General features: G+C 40.9%; 1 protein-coding gene across 1 annotated transcript in view; it reads left to right on the top strand.

Annotated features, from left to right (window-relative positions):
- Positions 1–20,622, top strand: part of PIEZO2 (piezo-type mechanosensitive ion channel component 2) — a 428,995-nt gene that overhangs the window by 214,936 nt on the left and 193,437 nt on the right. The window contains exon 5 of the mRNA XM_015414359.1: positions 2,518–2,680. Coding sequence (XP_015269845.1) covers positions 2,518–2,680 — 163 coding nt within the window. The remainder of the gene's footprint in view (positions 1–2,517; positions 2,681–20,622) is intronic.

The following is a 20,622-nucleotide window of genomic DNA, read 5'->3' as shown; positions in this document are numbered from 1 at the left end:
CTTGCAGTCACCGGGCCTCGGTCGTCTGTCCCCCCCCGGCCGAAGCAAGCCCTGGCGGCTGCAGTCACCGGGCCTCGGTCGTCTACTCCCCCCCATCCGAAGCGAGCCCCGGTGGCTGCAGTCACCTGGCCTCGGCCGTCTGTTTCCCCCCCATCCGAAGCGAGCCCCGGCGGCTGCAGTCGCCGGGCCTCACTCGTCTATTCCCCCCCGTCCAAAACGAGCCCCGGCGGCTCCAGCCGCTGGGCCTCGCTCGTCTCTTCCCCCCCGTCCAAAGCAAGCCCCAGCGGCTGCAGTCGCCGGGCCTCACTCGTCTATTCCCCCCCGTCCAAAGCGAGGCCCGGTGGCTGCAGTTGCTGGGCCTCGCTCGTCTCTCCCCCCCCTCTCTGAAGCGAGGCCCGCTGGCTCGGAAGCGGCGGCAGCGAGACCGTCTGCAGAGCGTTCCCTGCGCATGCGCAGGGGACGCTCTTGCACTTTTGGGGGGATTTAAGTATCCCCCCGATTTTTTTTTGGAGTTTTTAGATTTTTGTGCACACCTGGGGACCGTCCCAAGTGTGCACAAACATCTCCCTCTCCCCCAGGTGCCCCCGATGCGCGGATTTAGGTATCCGCACACAGGGGGCGCCTTTCGGTATTAGATATATAGATATGGAGCAGAGGTCCATCAGTGGCTATTAGCCACAAGGTATAGATAGGGACTCTGGGGCAAGTGATGCTCTGTCTTCTTGGTGCTTGGGAGGGCTTCTAATGTCCTGGCCCCACTGGTGGACCTCCTGATGGCACCTGGTATTTCTGTCCACTGTGTGACACAGAATGTTATCCCCATAGGCTCTAATGGAGAATTGATCCAGGGGTATCTGAGGCTCTGCCCCCCCTGTTTTTTTATGGTAGATGCACCAAATTTGCAGCATAGCTGTTGCTGCTTCTCCTCAACCTCCCCCCCCAAGTTTCAAAAAGATTGGACCAGGAGATCAAATTCTGTGAGAATTGATCCAGGGGTATCTGAGGCTCTGCCCCCCCTGTTTTTTTTAGGTAGATGCACCAAATTTGCAGCATAGCTGTTGCTGCTTCTCCTCAACCTCCCCCCCCAAGTTTCAAAAAGATTGGACCAGGAGATCAAATTCTGTGGGCCCCAGAAGAAGGTGCCCCCATCCTCCATTGTTTCCAGTGGAGGGTCCCTTTAGATGCCTTCTCCAAGACACACTACTCTGCAGCAAGTGAACAGTCCCTTTAAAAGCCTTCTCCAAGCTGAGAGTATACTCCGAAGGCATTGAAAAAGGAACTGAGAGCCCTTTAAAGGTAAAGGTTCCCTTGCTCGAAAGCCAGTCAAGTCCGACTCTAGGGTTGCGGTGCTCATCTCCGTTTCAAAGCCGAAGAGCCTGCGCTGTCCGAAGACGTTTCCGTGGTCATGTGGCCGCCATGACTAAACACCAAGGCGCACGGAACGCTGTTACCTTCCCACCGAATCAATACCTATTTATCTACTTGCAATTTCTTGCTTTTGAACTGCTAGGTTGGCAGGAGCTGGAACTAGAGACGGGAGCTCACTCCGTCATGTGGCAACTCGGGTCTCAAACTGCTGAACTACTGACCTTCCACAGCCTGCAGTTCAGCGTCTTAACCACTTGAGCCACCACAGCTCCTGAGAGCCCTTTAAATGCCCTTTAACTGCGGCTATCCAGCGTTCCTGAAAAATCCTGAATATTTTTGAGTCAGCCATTATAAGATCATCATATAAGTAGCCCAATGTTTAACCAGCAGAAAAAAACACCTGAAAAAAACTGATACTGACCAGAATGGGGTGTTTTTTTTGAAAAAACTTATAAACAGCTGCAGAACCCCATTTTCCATATTGCCGAGCACTAGGGGATTCTCTGCTGTGTTATCAGCCACTGTGAAAAATGGGAAAGAATCACGTGATCTCATAATATTGGGGGACATGCTGAGTTACAGAATGCATGGTAGAACCCATTGAAATTGGCATTGCAAGCTGTGATTGTTGGCAGTGAGTATGTGTGTGTCTGCGTGCACATGCCTGTGCAAAGTCGATTGCAACTCCACCAGGCTTTGCACAGGGCTGCAATTTGTATGGGGGAGGAGTCCTTTGTCAGAAGCTTGTGCCACTAAATTTTTTAAAATGTGGGGGTATTTTCACCAATGCCCTAGTGCAGCTGGATAGTAACACTAATTTCCTACCTTTCCTTGCAAAATTACATTGTTTTCTCTTTGTGATTCTCTAATTTAATCCTGCACACTAGTTGTGATCTTGGCAGTTTTTTAGGGCCTGTCCTGTGCAGATTGCATTCTGTCCTCCAAATGGATCGATCCCAAGCGATTCTTAAGTTGAGTGATTTGCAGAAAGTCCATGTGGCTCAGCCACCATTTTAATGTTAGACTTCCAGAGAACAAGCACAAATACTTATTGTTTAAGCTATTCCTTCTATTAAAAATACTGTCACACTAGACTTGTATATTGGAATGAAAAGTTACATTGATTTTCTCTCTTTTAATTTCTTTCAGTGTTAAAGGGGCAGATGCTGGCAATGCCATTAGAATTTTTGTTCCTGATATTGGTATGTTCATTGCCAGTCTGACGATATGGCTGGTCTGCAGAAATATCATTCAGAAGGCAGCACAAGAGGATTCTGGACAGTACAATGAGCAGTTTGATGGAGAAGAAATGGTATGTGTGCATGTTTACCCATGTAAGAACTTGATTTTTTTCCTTGGGGCCCCATTATAATAAAGTTCAAATGACAATAATCTAGTTTAACAATTACCTTAATTCTCAGATAAGTAATCTTGTTTTGGCAATACAACAAAATCTCTATCATATAATATGATTTATTTCAATTTTTGTACCAATTCTGTTCAGTTATGAGCTCACAGTGACTTACAACAACATACAATCACATCAATTAAAATAGGTACAGAAATAGCATAGTAGTGTATAGTCATATGAAATGAAATAAATGCATAAAATCAATGTAATCCCAATCTTAAAACTGTAGGAGCCCTACGAATGACATCAAATATTACAATACCCACAAGGCACTATGCCTTACAGTAGAGAGAGTAGGCTTCTGAAAGGTGAAGAAAAAGGCCTACCTAGACCTAAAGAGTGGAAATCCCTAAAGCTTGAAAATACTAACAGTGACACATAAAATATTCTGTAAAATTGCCCAATATGCAAAGTAGAATTAATTGGAAAATGGTGGCTCAAGTGGAAGAGCCTGTGGCTCCTTTCCTTTCCTTTCCTTTCCTTTCCTTTCCTTTCCTTTCCTTTCCTTTCCTTTCCTTTCCTTTCCTTTCCTTTCCTTTCCTTTCCTTTCCTTTCCTTTCCTTTCCTTTCCTTTCCTTTCCTTTCCTTTCCTTTCCTTTCCTTTCCTTTCCTTTCCTTTCCTTTCCTTTCCTTTCCTTTCCTTTCCTTTCCTTTCCTTTCCTTTCCTTTCCTTTCCTTTCCTTTTGTCTGATTAAAGCTCTTTCAATCAAATAATTTGGGGTAGATAAATAGAAGGTGTAAGAAGGCAATGATCTAGCTTGATGGGATTTGAAAAAATAGGGAAGAACAAACCCTGTGGGCACAAGAACATGTACCCGAATAATCCATCTTTGGGTATGTTTCCTAATAAAGAATTTTACACCTGTAGGATCAAATTCCTGAATCCTATGAAAAGTTAAACTAAAGAGAGGAAGCTTTGAGTCAAGCATTTTAAACCAGGAGGATTTGAAAGAGTCTGCTTTTATCAGAGCTAAATATCCCGAATAACTAAAAAACACTTTAAAATAGAAATGGAAAGCCAATTGCCAAGTTCTAGCCTCCAAGGAAAGTTGAACAAGTTTGGCACATAACCAAACTCCAGCTACACATTTAGGAAAAGAACAGAGTTTGAGTTCAATGGCACCTTTGACCAACAAAGTGTTATTCAAGTGTAAGCTTTTGTGTGCAAAGCACACTTCTTCAGACAAATGGAATAAAATCTCTTTGAGGGTGGGGGCGCCCTCTTTTTCCTGTAAGTAGCCCTTGAGGAGATTTTATTCCAATTTATCTGAAGAAGTGTGCTTTGCACATGAAAGAAAGCCTTGTTGGTCTTCAAGGTGCCACTGGACTCAAATTTGTTCTGCTGCTTCAGAACCAACACGGCTACCCACCTGAACATTTAGAAACATTATCCAATTTATGAAGAAAACAGGTAAAAGGAAGATTGAAAGATTCATTTACCAATTGAATCCAAATGACCACCCCAAAAAGCAAAACAGGAATAATTTTCATATTAAAAACTTGGATCACCCCAGGAATATAATGCCTCCTGCAATACCTGAAAAAAATTAATATGCCTTAGATACAAGGTCTAGCCTTCAACATAGCCTTTTGATGAAACAACCAATTCAGATGGTGAGAAAAAAGTATCTCAAGATACATAAACTCTTTCACTTGTCGAATCTGAATACCATTAATAGACCACTGGTATTTTACTGTATGTGACATATAGTAAAATAGTAATACTTTAATTTCGAAACCTTCAGAGTGGCAGTAAATGGTAAACTTGTTTAATAACCTCTGGAGCCCAACAAAGAAACAAGATAACAAAACTGTGTCATCTGCGTTTAATCAGAGTGAGGGTGAGTTTTTACTAGAGAAAACTGGACAAATAATTTAAATATAAATTAAACAAAAAGGGGACTAATAAACATCCTTGCTGAACTCCCTTGTCAATTGGGAAGCTTTTAGACAAGTTGCCCTCGATAGTACAGCAGACCCGTGTGTTCTGGCTGGCATGGACATCTCAGTCAACCACAGTAATCTCCTATCCATAATGGATTTCCTTAATTTATTCCAGAGTCTGTTTCTGGGAATACTGTCAAATGCTCCTCTGAGATGTATAAATCCTGCATAAAGAACACCTGGGGGGGAAGTGAATATATTTCTCAGCTAGATGGAAAGAATCAAACTGATTGGCTTCCACCCTAAAATATTGCAAGACTCCATCCAATCCAATTAAAAATTTGACAAATTAGAAGACTATAATTTCCCTAAACAAGAAAGCAGATTAATTGGGTGATAACATTCTGGATCAGAATGATTCCCTTTTTAAAATATAGGAACTATAATGGTCTTCTTCCAAGAATATGGAAGGTCCGGAGGAGGTAATTATACTAAAAAAATGAAGCTGAAATTTCATCCCACCAGTGAGATTTAATTTTAAATAAGTCATTTGGACTGTTCTACCTTATATTCTTGAAGTTTCTCAAGCAGTGCAATTAACGGGATGTATGTGGATTGAAATGTTTTATAAATGGAATAACTCAAGCAATGTGCAACTTAAGAAATGCCAGGACACCATTCAAGAGAAGCATTTATCCTAACTTTACAATACTTTATATTAAAAGACTAGCCATTAATTCCGTTTTTTGTAAGTAGCTTACAACCTTACAATGTACTGTGACAGGATCAGGCTATACTGTGCTGCTTTCCCTGCCTTGGTCTAGTATAATATCGGATAATTTTCTCTATGGAGACACTTTAATGAATGGGGGGAAACTGTTTGAATGCAAAATGTTCACCAGGCTTTAAACAAAACTTCTCATTAAAAGCGTTTGTTAGTATAAGTGTTATAGAAGTATATTCTTAACTTCTAATTTGATAAACAGCCCATAAAACTAAGGAGAAGTTGCTGGCTCCTGTGTTTCGTCTCAAACCTGTACTGTCCAAGGGAGAAAGAATAGCTCTGTTACACTTGAGATAATGATGCTGCTGTTGCTGTGATGTGTCGGGTTGAGCATGCTGCTGTTATGATCTGTGGTTTCATTGCAGCAGCTCATCGACATGGTCTGTTAAAAATATAATATAAATAGTCTGTAATATAATAAAAGCCCTTCTAGGTGTGACCAAATGACCACCTACCTGCATCCTGTTTATCACAGCAGCCAACAAGATGCCTCAAAGGAAACCCACAAGCAAGACATTACTGCTGCCTGCAGTGACAAAGACGTTCTGTTTACTCATCATGACCAGTTGCCCTTATCAGATCTATTGTCTGCTAATTTATTTTATTCCCTTTCAAAGACATTTAAACAAGTAGGTATTGCCACATTTTGTGGCAGCAAAATCCTTATAATAATTGGTACTGTATGAAGAAATATTCTCTTTGGCTGTCCTGAACCTACTACCAATCAATTTTTATTAGGTGACCCCCCCCCCCAAGTTCTAGTATTATCGGAATGGGAGGAAACATTCTAGTTTGATAAACAGTTCATCAAACTAAAGAGTCCCTCTCTGACTCTGCACATACGCATAATTTCTAAACTTTGTCAGGTCGTCACTCTTTTCTGTAACAATATTAACTATCTTTCCACTCCCCCCACAAGTACAACTAATGATATCCTATTTACTCAAAGCCAATTTAAACATTTCCTTTTAAATGATTACCACACTTCAGACATTTAAACATTTTATACATGAACCTTACTTTTAAGTGATGATTGATGATCGCACACATGCGTTTTGCATCCCATACGTGGGAGACTGCAACAGGCAGAGTTTTTCTAATTGATATGCTGGGTGAGATATTTCTTTGTGCTTGTGGTGGCTCTCACACATGATTTTTGTAATTTCCTATGCAGAGGGCAGCCTTGGGTAGGAATTTTGTAATTTGTGGAACAGCTCTTGTAGTGCCTCAAGATATTCAAATTTTGTCAAGAGAAAGAGAGGCCAAGAGGGGGAAAAGAAGCTAGCAGTGATGGCTATCCAGAGCTCCTCATTCTTTTCATTTGCCGTCCTCTCTGGATCAGGAGCATCATGTGGATTGTGCCAGGATGTGAGAAGAACTGTAGCTCATAGACATGAAGCCCGAGCCCTCTGGTGGGCTTTCAGTGGGAATACGGAAATTTTCATTTATAATGCTTCATATGACCACAAGTAAAATATACCTACATCCAGAACAAAAGAAAATATTCCATGAGAGAACTGGTTGGAGCTGGAGAAATCAGGGGATAGAAGTAATGCAGCTCAGGAATGAGCAAGAGTATGTTTTTAATTAGTACTGAATTATAAAGAAAGATCTGCATGATCCTAGGCTTCTGTCCAATTCATTACCACCCTTAAATGGTTATACACTTGGAGCAAGCATGTCTGCAGGCCCTTTTTATTAAGGCTTAGACAATTTAAAGCAGGTGAATTCATCTGGAGAAATGCCCAGACTGCAGGCTCTGGGAAATACAATGAGATTCAAAGGTGTAAAAGGTGAAAAAAGCAAAAGAGAGAACAGTTAACTTCACAGCTGCAAGCAAGAATTAAGGTACTGATGTGGTACAGATGGCCATTTTTATGTGACAGAATGCAGATGTAGTATTAGCTGCTGAACAGTCCTTGGATTGAAGGTAACTTTCTTGAGGCTGTATGGGAAAATAGCCTGGTTTTCTTTTAATAAAACCCTGAAAATTAAGAAATAGGAACATTTGTCTGATGTTAATGTTAATATCTGCTTTTGTTTTCCAATGCATGTTTACTCCGTTACCCTTATCAAGCCAACTCCTTGGAGATGTTTTTAGGGACAAACCCATCCTTTACTTGTGTGCCAACTTTCCTATAAAGTTGTGTAGAGGGGCAATTTAAAATCTACAGAGGTAGGTGGAGAGGAGTGCCACATCCCCCCCCTGACCTATGCTTTCCTTTCTCCAAAACAAAAATAACCCCCCCCCTTTGGAGCTGTTTTTCCTCTTGGTAGATGGAAATGAATCATGTGCTAGACCAGGCAGAGAAAAAGCAGCTAGGAGTCTTGAGCTGGGGCATCATTTGGGCTTGGGGGTGGGGACAAGGTTGACTTTGGGCAATTGGGTCCCGCAGTGGCTGTCAGCCAGTGCAGGTTGTGCAGGGTGGGATCCCTGCATGATTAAAAGGGGAGTTCTCTTAAGGGGCTCTGGAGATCCAGAGTCAGGACAGCCAATCTTAGGGCTGATGCATTGGGCATGCACCCAGGAAGACTGTGGTGGTTAGGAACAGTTCCTGATGCTACCAGCCCTCTGCCCTTAGTTACTCCAACAGGCAAGTTGGGAAAGGTGCTGATAGCAGTTGTGCTGCTAATCTCACCCAATTTACTGCCTTGTGTGCCATGGGGGGAGTGGCCACTTGCTGGCTGCCCTCCCCTTCCTCCTGGTGCTCCTTTTAAAATGGTACGCGCCGGTTGTGATCCCTACTTACTGTTACACTCTTAAAAGTCCAGCACTTCGTAGAGCCTTCACATTGGCTAGATTGAACACGTTCCCGTCGAACATAGTTTTGGCCGCTTTCATGGCATCCCGTTCTCTGAACGGACATGAGATTGTAATCAAGGTAGGGTAGAGACGATGGATCATATTTTGCTAGCTTGCCCCAACTGGAATATGGAGAGGCAGAAGTATATTATACCCATCTTGATAAAAGAAAAGCTTCCCTCCTTGCCCTGGTCAATTTCTGTTCTCTTATCTGATAAAGTTGATAATTCAGTTACCAAAGCAGTAGCCACGTTTCTGGCCCTGGTGGCAAATAAAAAAAAGGGAAAAGGACGGGAAAGTCCAAATCTTTCTGATTTTATGTTCTGTGCACCTGTTTGAGGATTTACTCTGTCTGATGATCCCATTTAGTGTAACACATTCATATTTGTATAATGTATTTCACTGTTTTTTTTCTTTTTTCTTTTTATGTATGAATGGTACTTTATAAGTGTGTACAAGTGTGCTTAAGACTTTTGGTCATGCAAGCCGAAATAAAAGTGAATAAAATGGTATGTCCGAGACAGTGGAGGTCTATGTGGCAAAGAACCACTACCTTCCTCCTGGTGCTCCTTTTAAAATGGTATGTCCGAGACAGTGGAGGTCTATGTGGCAAAGAACCACTACCAGGATCAAAACTGGCAAAGTATTTATTAAATAGAAATGTTTACTACTCTTAGCACAGGACCAGATTGAGCAAGGGATTCAAAAGAACAAGATAAAACAAAATTCCTCTGTCCATTCCTCTATACATGCCCTATCAGATGTTAAATATAAGGCAGGTTCCTTAGCTTAGAAAGCAACAGATCTTTACAGGAGTACCATTACATTTAAGCCTCCTTCGGGTGTGCAGACCAGCACATGACAATGACCACCTCCTCCAGACCTCAGTTAAGAGCAGGGGTCATTTCCTGCAGGAGTGCACAGAAGAGCCCCTTCCTCCTTGCTCTCAGGAGTTTTGTTTTCTCTCTTTCTTCTCCCAGTGAACAGATTTCGCCAGGTCAAAGAAACTTTTCCTGAAATCTCCAGCGGTTTCTTCCTGAAGTCTTTCTAGTCTAAATTTCTCCAAATCTCTGTTCCCTGCTTGGAGGGGGGGGGTCCCATTGTCTCTAGCTTGACCTATTAGCATTTCTAAAAAGGTGGCTGAGGTGAGGCTGGAAAACCATTGAACTGACTTCCCCCTTCCTGCCTGTTCTTTGCCCAGAGAGAAAAACTTTTTAAAACGCCTGGTTGAAGGTTTTACTCAATTCAGACCTCCACCCAAAAATGCATTTTTTAACAGGGATATTGGGGGCAGTTCTTTCAAGCTGGTTTGCTGCTGCAAAATCTTCCATTTCCCTTAGGCTTTCGTGATTTATAGTGTAGTCTTAGCGAGATTGTAATATGTACTTTTGGATCCATTGAAAGGGTACTGTTTCTAGGTGCTGAGAAAGCAGTCATGGATAAACAGTCAGCATGTGACAGATCTCTGTGTAATTACTTGCTCTGTGATAATTGCTACAATTAATGATTTCACCCACAGCGGAAGACAGGAGGGCCTGGCGGGAGCTGGTCCATGGGGTCGCGAAGAGTCGGACTCGACTGTGCGACTGAACAACAAAAAATATGTACTTTTGGATCCATTGAAAGGGTACTGTTTCGAGGTGCTGAGAAAGCAGTCATGGATGTGACAGCATGTGACAGATAAAGGCCTTACCCACTTCTAACCAATATCCCTGGCCCAAAAGTGTATATCTATGGGGAAAGTTACCTTTTTTGGTACCTAAGATTACCCAGCGAGCTTCCATGAAAGAATGGGGATTCAGACCTGAGTGTCCCAGATCCTGGTCCAAAGCTCTAAATGGTGCTCTTGCAGTAAAATAGATATCATTTCAGTCTCAAATACAATTCTAAACATTAAATATAAGTATGTTGAGTTATCGTTGAAATGCAATTTAAAGTTAGATTTATTACTCTAGAAGTATTTGTACTCTGTTCTGCAGAGAAAATAATGCATGCCTTCTGGTGCATATAGAAACATATGCATGGCTCTTTCCTAAGCAGAGAAACACAAGTGTCTAAAATTGTAGCTTTACTATAAACAAACAATCAAGTAAAAATACTGAAATTTTTCTATATTGAAATTCTGTTTAAAAAAATAACTGAAGTATATTAATGAAATACAAAAAGAGTATTTTTTTTAAAAAATGTTTGCCCTTCAGCAGCTGTTCCACTGAACAAGGATGTGGAACTGATAAATATTGTATTTAGTCTTGGCATTAATGTATGCCCAGCATCCTATGGTTGGCCTTAATTGATTTGGGTTCTGAAACGAACATGCATTAGAGGCTGCTAATGCAACGTGCTGTTTGGGAAGACTGTTCCTTCACTTTTGATTTACAACATTGCTGCTAAATTTGGGAGGAGAGTCAGGAATCGGCAAACAAAGCTGCACATGGTGCTAGTATAAAAGGCCGTTTATGCTGTTTCAGAAATATCACATTCACTTAATCATTTTCATTTCTTATTATTTCAGTACAAAAAGGGATGTGAGGGGAAACACTGTATTGCCTGTGTCAAGTTCCTAGCCAGCTTTACTATACTAAACTCCATTGGGAGTTATTTGGAGAGACAGCCATAGATTTAAATATACTTTTGCCTTTGAAGAATGATTTGCTTCTTCATGGTTTTGTACATCCATTTATAATTTTAAAGAGATGCTGAAAAACAGATAAAACAATTTTATTTTCCTCTGAGATATATTAATGGTTAACTAGTGTCAATTAATAACATACTGCTGTTCAAAGTGTGGTTTAGTCACCCATTATCTACAGTGGAAAGGCAAGCCATTCGTCTTGATTAGGGGTGTGCATTCAGATACACTCGAGCCGAACATATACCTGAAAAATACCTTTATCGGTATCTTTCAGGTATATTTTGGTATCCCAAAGACAACATTGCAGGCTCCATGGGACTGTTTTCTTTTCTTTTTTGTGTCTGTGTCTGGGGGTTTCTGTGGGCTTCCCCACTGTCCTTGTCAGTTTCAAACTAGTCTTGTCAGTTTCAAGAGGTTTCCCCCCCCTTTGTTGGTGTTCCTTTGTGTTTCATTCCCATTTTCTTGCACAGAGCTTGCTTTGAGATCAGTCCTTTTAAGCTTCTAGTGCCACAATGACACTGGGTGCTGTTAGGCATTCCGTACACTGAACTGGTTGTGCTGGGCTTGAAAACATGCCCCCACTTCAGTTTGTACTGCAGGGATTCTCGGGTTTGACATTAGTCCTCTTTTGCTTGCATTGCCACATTGGCATTGGGTTCTGCTGGGCCTTCTGTACTCTGAACTGGTTCTGCTAGGCTTACAGCCCCTCCTTGCTTGGATTGTGATTCTGTGGTTCACACTACATTGCCCTAGTTCTGCTGGGCTTACAAACACCCTCTCCGCTTGGATTGTGATTCTATGCTTGACATCAGTCCTGTTGAGCTGGCATTGCTGCATTGCTGCAATGGCACTCAGTGCATTGCTTTGGTTCTGCTGGGCTTGTAAAAATGCCCCCCACCTTCAGTTTCTACTGCAGAGATTCTCTGGTTTGAACTTAGTCCTGTTGGGTTTGCACTGCCACTGTGTCATTGGCTCTGCTGGGCACATTGCACGGTTCTGCTGAGCTTATAAAAATGCCACACACACACTTCAGTTTCTACTGCAGAGATGCTCTGGGACTTTGATTCTGTTCTGCTAGGCTTCTATTGCCTTTGTTTGGGGGGGGTTTTGCTATTTTTATGCGGTGCCTTCTTTGGGGGCCCATAAAATTGGATCCCCTTGTCCAATTTTTTGAAACTTGGGGGTTCTTCTTCGTAGAGGGACCAGCAGCTATTCAGCAAATTGACGCCTCTACCTCAAAAACCAGCTCCCTAGATACCCTCGGATAGATTTCCCATTGACTGTAATGGTCTCCATAAGGTATAATGGAGTTGAAAAAATTTGGGATTCCCAAAAAATCCTGAATCCAAATACCGTACTGATATTGGAATTCAGGAATATTGGGAATACCAATATTTTTGGGGTCTAATACACCCAAATCCCCAAAATACCATTTTTTTCTGCACACCCCTAAACTTGATATAAAACCATTGAAAATTGTCTGCTGACAGTTGCAGTATTTGACTGTCAGCCCTCACTGCACATGCAAAGTTCTGCACTAGGCATACAATTCTCTACTGAATTCTACAGGTTTTTTTTTTAAAAAGATATATCCTAATTTATGACTATTTTAATAAAACAATTTGATAATTCAGAGTTCTATTTCATTCCAAATTCAACAAGTTTCACATAGAATTCTTTAAGTATTTGTATAAATTCAATTTCTATTAATATTTTATGAACTGTTTCTAAGTGGACAGTAGATACAAAACAAGACTAGATGGCTAATTTTTTATGAATAAACTCAGATAACCTAGGTACATTATCATATAGTATCATGTGTCAGAGCTGTTTCTTTTAAAATTCAATTCCCTGATTTCTGGCTGGAGGAAAACTCGCAGAGCTTCACAGAGCCTTTGAAGTAGGCAGTTCATCTTACTTGGATGGTCTAGATGCTTGAGGGAAGTATCTGTAATCCTATAAAACCCTGTTGTAAGTTTACCAAACCAACTGTGAAAGTTCCTCATGTTAAGACAGTATAAGTCTCATGTGAACTCCACTATGATATAACATTTAGTGTTGGACTAGAACAGGTTCAGCTCCCCAGTCTGACCTTGAACCAGTCATTTCATCTCAGCCTAACCCACCTCACAGGGTAGCTGTGTGTGAGAGGATAAAACAATGAAGGAGAGGAGAACAATGTATGACAGCCTGAGCTCCTTGGAGGAAGAGTAGGATAAATATATACTAAATAAAATAAATAAATAATAAACTGATTCAAACAATAATTGAAATACTAAATCATAATAGTAATATTTATCTTCCTAGCTAGTAGCTACATATCTGTTTATTGTGTCTTATCCTTTGTTCAAAGAAGGGTCCTCTCTTCCATTTTACTCTTACAACAATCTTGTGAGGTAAGTTAGGGTAAGAATATAAGTGTATGTGTGAAAGAGAGAGAGAGAGAGACTGCTCCAAGTTCACTCAGTGAGTTTTAAGGTTGAATAGTGATTTGAATCCTGGCCTCTCCAGTCCTTGTCTGACATCCCTTCCAGTTTCTCACATTTTCTCTCACATGCTACCCCCAAATCCAAGCATTACTTAGTTTCTAACATATGGCATGTTTATGAATTTATTAGTCTCTTGCGAGAATGGATTTTAATTCTGACCAGGGCAGCTTGTTCGTTTGTGTGTCAATGAGATCTGAGAGGCTATCTCAGTACATCAATGTTTATACTATACCGGAGGAAACATTTAAAAGCTGGATGTTAATAAAGCAGCCTCAAATATAACTAATGGATATTCTGGCCCTGAACACAGCAGTAGCAGTCACAGCTGCCACAGAAGCATTGATGCTTCCTGCCTGTGTTTTATCTGTATTTGGCAGTATAAAAAAATTATGTTTAGTGGAGAGTTTTAGAACTTAACCCAAAATGTCCGAAGAATCTTATAGTACATTTAATTTTGTCTGAAAGTTGTCATTGGAGACCCATTATGTGGAAAATTTATGACTTGACAAATGCTACAAGCATTTACATTGAGATGTTTGTTTAATTTTAATTAGCATATCTAGAGTTTTACAAAGTAAGCAGTCCTGCTATGGGTGAAAAATCCCCCCCCCCCTTATGTTCAGTGGCAGGGATCCAAAGAAACATTGTTCAAGTCAAAGAGCTTGCACACTTCTTCAGTGAAATCATTTATTTATTAAACAATCTCTGGTGACATGCCACAAATTTCTGAAACTCTGGTGGATTTCAAAACCAGTTTGCCAAACGGTATGGGAGGAGAGATGCTGCTACTGCTGCTTAAGAAAATGAAGAAATCACAGAATCAGTCATGCAGACTAATATTGATGGCTATAAAAACTTAATGTTCTGTGATTTACAGTTATAGTGCAATGGAACCTAAACTTGAAATCTGATTGTGATCTGTGATTAGTATACCTGATACGCTGGGAGTTTTCATGCACAGACCATCTAGCCTTCTTTTAAAAAATTATCTTAGAATCATCAGCTATCAGATTTATGGAAGCATATCAAAGTAAGTCTGGGCTTTACCCTGGTTTGGAATAGTTGCAGGCATATTCCCCTTTTTAATACAAGACAATCAGAAGAGTGAGAGTAGAGGTACAAAACTTCTACACTGTGAATTTTTCTGAGAACCCAGGAAGCCAGGCAGTTGACTTCTCTTGTTTTCTCTCATGCTTTCCCATAAAGCAACAGATTAAAGTGAGAGATTCTGGATTCCTAGAGAGGCTTTTCCTTTTCTGTCCTCTACAACTATGTCAGGCCAGCTCCTCTTGTTTACTTTTGTGCCCAGTCTCAATGATCACACACACAAATGACTATAAAGATCTCTGGCAAAGTGACAAGGTTCCTAGGGTGAATTTGAAAGAAGTACTGAGACTGTCAGTATAGAGAACTCAAACAGTCAACTCTGGAATGCTTATGTTAACACAAAACCATTACAAATGCTCCCCCACACTCTAAAACATGCATCATTTAGGAAAGTGGAGACAAGTACCCACAGTGTTAGGGTTAGGGAGAAGGTAGGTTTATAGTTACCTGTCTGCACAGTCCAGACAAAAATCCAGATCCTCAGTCAGGATTATGCAGCATTTGGGCAGTCAAGAATCCAGAAAGCAAATCCAAGGGAAATGGAAGTGAAGAGGTGAGGCATGTAACATGTGTCAAGAATGTGGAAAAAACATATATAGCTACACTGAAAAATGAAACCAGCATAAGGCCACAGGAACTTTCAAGGAAGGGCTAAGACAAGCAAGGTTCTGGGTATACACTAAGAGCAGAGTACAAATATGCTGAGGGAAATTTGGAAATAGATTCTGTCATCATTTATAGAACTTGGTATTTGAACTCATAAGATTTCTATTCCCTGAGCTTGGAGAAAGGGGAGGATGATCCAGATGAGCTAATAGGTGTTATCCAGGATGTCAGGGGAGAATACATAGGCATGTGGCGGCGGCGTGGGACCGAGCTGTATCAATCTCCACTATCCAGACCCGTGGCTGTGCTCCGTCTGGAGCGAAGTCGGAGCCGCCGGCTTAAGATCCTGAAAACTGATGCTACTTCAATTCCTATGTTTAGTTCAGCCGATCCTAATTACTCCTAACTACTCCCTTGGAGTCCCTCTGACGAGAAAAAGTTACCTCTGACTCGGAAGTGAGCCGAAGACGCGGAGAACGGAGTCGAAGCGGCTGGGCGCGGTTCCGCGTCGAGGCTACCGTGCTGACGGACGTGAAGGGCACAGCAATTTGGAGAAACCGTAAATATGTTAAGAGCTGAGAAGACCAAACTCTCTTACAAGCGGGGCAAAGACATTCGCGTCTGCTAGAGGAGGAGTCTTATCTGGTCAGTTCTTTGAGGTGCCGTCGGAGAGCCAGAGGGCTGAAGACCCACTACAGACTGCATGATTAATTGGTACCATTTCGTATTTTGACTTTGTACTTTGTTGTGTGGTATTTTGATGGAAACTACTCGGGCGCCGGGTGGATGGTGAGCCTGGACTTTGGCTTTTGATCATAAGATAGACTGTGACTATCGAAGCCGAGACTGATTCCCTGATAAACTGAAAGAGCCGACCCTCATCTCCCAATATTGGCCCAATTGACTCTGTGACTGTTGTATCGATTTTCTGGGAAACCACCACAAGGGGGAGTTGTGATCATTGGCGATTCAATCAGGACCGGGACTTTCTCGTTTCTTTTCTTCTGCTCTCTCAAGCTTTCTTTTTTCTCTTGTTCGTTATTTAAATTGTTTAAACTATCTGAAATATCCTGAAATATTTGAAACAATTTACTGTTGTTTTTGGGGTGGTGGCCAGGAGGAACAACAGGAGGGGTGTAAGCCACAAAATTTTAATATTAAGTAACCCCATTGTGATTGTAGAGTGATTCAGCTGAGTACAACTTGTCATTGTCCATCCAGGACAATGTCTAAGACATTTAGCAGTGGGTAGTGAGTGAGATTAGTTCAATAATGGCAAGTGGAACAAGAAGACCTTCTTTCTCTGGACAGCCAGGGCAGGCAGGAATGATACAGATCAACACCAAAGAACTGAACACGCTTATACAAGAGGCAATAAAAGCAGTAGTAAATCAAGCTGTCGAAGGGGCAATGGCCGCTGCTTTACCAGAAGCACTAGGCTCGGCGCTGGACGCTGCGCTGCATCCAGCGGTGGAAAAAGCACTGGAGCCGATGCAAACTAAAATTGACTGCTTAGTACAACAAGTCAGTGGCCAGTTAGAGGAAACAAGAAAATTGGCTCTAGGTAACAAACAAAGGGTTGAATCACTGACCAACACTGTAACGATGATAAATAATGTGACCGAAGATAACAACGTGAAAATAAAAGCTCTGGAAGAAACGGTATCCAAATTAGAATTAGAGAATGCAGCCTACCTCTTAAGGTTCCAAAATATACCTGAGGAGGAGGGAGAGGACATTAAGAGCAAGATGACACAACTTATAGCGGATCTTGTGGAAGAGAAAGAGACAACTCGAATAAACGATGACATTGAATTAGCATACCGTATGAACTCAGCTTTTGCAAAAAAACACAAACTCGCTAAACGACCGGGGAGGCTGACCCCAGACTCATACATGGTGGCAGCAAAAATAGGAGCTCCCAGGTGATATACGGGCCCTCTTCTCCTGCCTCCTCCTGGCTGAATGAGGGCCGGAAGTGGGGCGGCCGGAAGCAGGGGGTGTGGCTTTGTCGTGTGCACCCCCCACGCACACCTCACCCAGGGGAACTGCGATCCCCCGCGATCCCCCCGAAATGACCTCTGAAGATGATAATAATAATAATAATCTTTCAATATATTGATCTTAATTCAAGATGGTATAAAATAAACTCGATCGACAAAATGGAAAATTTTATAAAAAAGAATGGACAGGAATTGGACATACAAACATCAGACAGTAGTGACTCGGAAGAGAAAGAAGAGGAAGAGGAGAGGGAAGAATTGGAAGAAGAAGCAGAAGAACAAAAAACGACTACTAAAAAGAAGAGAAGCGGAAGGTCCCAGAGAAAAGATACGATCCCTCTTCAAGTCCGCACCAGACGATATGACAGAGACGACAGATCAAACAAACAAGATGGATAACAAAAGGAATACGCAAACTAAATTAATATCAATCAACATTAACGGCCTTAATGGACCCCAGAAAAGGAAAAGGACTTTCCATCAGCTGCTTAAGACTAGTCCACATATAGTTTGTATGCAAGAGACGCATATAAAAAGGAAGCATCAAAAGTATTTAGAAAATAAAAAACTAGGAGAGATGTTTGCATCATCGGACAGGAACAAGAAAAAGAAAGGGGTGGTAACATATGTTAGATCAGTTTTTGCTCCAGAATTAGTTTACGATTCCCAGGACGGCAGAATTCTGATTGTAAAATTTTTTAAAGATAATAAAATTTTTCTGATTGTGAATATATACGCCCCTAGCTGTGGCCAAGACAAATTTTTTCGGCGGCTTAGAAACCTACTGGTGAAACAAGAATACGATGACATCTGCGTGGTGGGGGATTTTAATGCCGTATTTGACAGAACAATAGATAGGAAAAATCAAACAGCTAGGACGAAAAGAGGTAGCGAGTTACCTCTACCATTCTTAAAACTAGCCGACGAAATAAATCTGGTGGACATGTGGAGGGTCTGTAACCCTAAAAAATCGGACTACACCTTTTACTCTGGCCGGCACAGATCATGGTCCCGTATTGACATGATCTGGTCAAATATGGGGCTGTTACACAATCTCAAAGAGGTGGAGATTTTACCCCTGACATATGCGGACCACAATCCGATTTTGCTAACATTACTAGACACCCCCAAAACGACTCGATGGAGACTGAATACATTTATGTTAATGAATGAACAACTGATTAAAAACATCAAAAATGAGATAAAAGAATTCCTTAAATTTAACATTAGACCCGAAACACAATTAATAACGGTGTGGGATGCCCTAAAAGCATTTGTAAGAGGGATTTTCATCCGTGAAACAATAAGGAAAAAAAGAAGGGACAGTCAAAAATTAAAGCAGCTGAAAGTAAAAATTCAAGAGCAAGAAGGCAATTTAAAACTCAACCCAAGCTTTAAACATATAAAAGTAAAGATCTCCAAATTGCAACATGAAATTAATAGCATGTTAAATGAGGAGATCGCAAAAAAGATTAAATATACGAAACAAAGATATTTTGAATCGGCGAATAAGCCGACCCGATGGCTGGCATTTAAATTAAAACAAGAAGAGAAGCGAAGGTCTATTAAATCTTTAAGAGATGAACAAGGTGAGAACAAACACAGAATAGACGATCTGAAAGAGATAACTAAGAATTTCTATGGTAACCTATACAAGAAGGAAGACATCAACGTAGAGAATATCCAAAACTTTTTAAAAAATAAGTTACATATAAAGAAACTGAATGAGGATCAAAAGAAAATCCTGAACCAAAAAATATCGTTGTCTGAATTAGTGGGAGCAATCAGAAGCCAAAAAAAAAAATCCCCTGGCCCCGATTGGCTACCAGCCGAATTTTATGTAACTTTTGAAGAGGAGCTTATCCCAGTATATAAACAGTTCGTTATGTAACTTTTGAAGAGGAGCTTATCCCGGTATATAAACAGTTCGTAACGGATATACCAGAAAAAAAGGTAATTCCAGAATCTTGGAAATCAGCTTCAATCTCACTAATCCATAAAAAGGGCACGGATGAAAAAGAAATTAAGAACTATCGTCCCATTTCTTTGCTTAATGTGGACTACAAAATCTATGCTAATATAATGGCCCATCGTATGAGGAAGGTGTTAGTCCAACTAATACACCCAGATCAGGCGGGGTTCCTGCCTAACCGACAATTAAAAAATAACATCAGAACCATCTTGAACATTTTGGAGTATTGTGAGACAGATGTTAGTAAACAGCCATAATATTCATAGACGCCGAAAAGGCGTTCGATAACATCAACTGGGATTTTATGATCCAAAATCTGAAAGAAATGGATTGCGGACTGAGCTTTAACAACATAATAGAAACAATATACCAAAAACAAGAAGCAAGGATAATAATTAATGCGGATTTGACTACAGCAATAAATATCTGTAAGGGTACCCGACAAGGGTGCCCTCTCTCGCCGCTTTTATTCATCTTGACAATGGAAGGCCTATGTGAAAATATCCGCAGAAACAACCAAATACATGGAATTAGAATTAAAAATCAAGAGTATAAAATTCAAGCTTACGCAGATGACATTGCAATCACCGTTCTAGATCCAGTACAATCAGTTCCACCACTGCTAGAGGAGATTCAGGAGTTCGGGCAATTAGCGGGGTTTAAAATAAATAAATTTAAAACAAAAATACTAACAAAAAATTGCGGCCCAGCCATGGAACAAAAGCTGCAGGAACTAACGGACTTTACTATAGAAAAGAACATCAAATATTTAGGGATTAATATCACTAACAGGACTAGCTCACTAGTACAAGGAAATTATGATAATCTCCTGACTCAGATCCAAAAGGACTTAACAAATTGGTCTAACCTACATCTGTCCCTTATGGGCAGAGTGGCAACAATCAAAATGGCTATATTACCCAGAGTACTCTTTCTTTTTCAAAACATCCCGGTACTCAATAATAATACCTTTGTTAAGAAACTAGATAAATTAACCCAAAACTTTATTTGGGAAGGTAAAAAACCGAGAATAAAATCTTATTATCTACAAGAAAAAACAAAAAAAGGCGGCCTGGCGATACCGATTTGGCGCTTTTACTATCAAGCGGCGGCACTGACATGGCTCCGCGAATGGATGTTGATTAGAGATCAAAGGGTATTATGTTTGGAAGGTCACGACTTAATGGCCGGGTGGCATTTCTTTCTAAGTGAGAAAACAATGAAATCTCATTCATATTTCCGGCAACACCGAATAAGGAACAGTTTAATAAAAGTATGGAAAGAAATTGCTACAGTTCATTATGAAAAAATACCAAGATGGGTGGCCCCTTTGGAGGTAATCTCCCTACCAACGCTGATGTCAGAAACCCGAGCATTGAGTTATGATGTCCTTTTAAATAAAGACAATGAATTAAAATCCCAGGAAATTTTACAATCAAATCAGATCAAATTATCTTGGTGGGAAAAAAATGAACTAATATCTAAATATAATAAAGACAGACAACTAGGTATTAATAAAAAACTTACCGATTTAGACAAAATATTACTGGGCCCAGATACAAA

Source organism: Gekko japonicus, unplaced genomic scaffold, assembly GCF_001447785.1.
Source record: "Gekko japonicus isolate JY-2015 unplaced genomic scaffold, Gekko_japonicus_V1.1 scaffold157, whole genome shotgun sequence".
Classification (NCBI taxonomy): domain Eukaryota; kingdom Metazoa; phylum Chordata; class Lepidosauria; order Squamata; family Gekkonidae; genus Gekko; species Gekko japonicus.
This window is presented reverse-complemented; position numbering and strand designations above follow the sequence as displayed.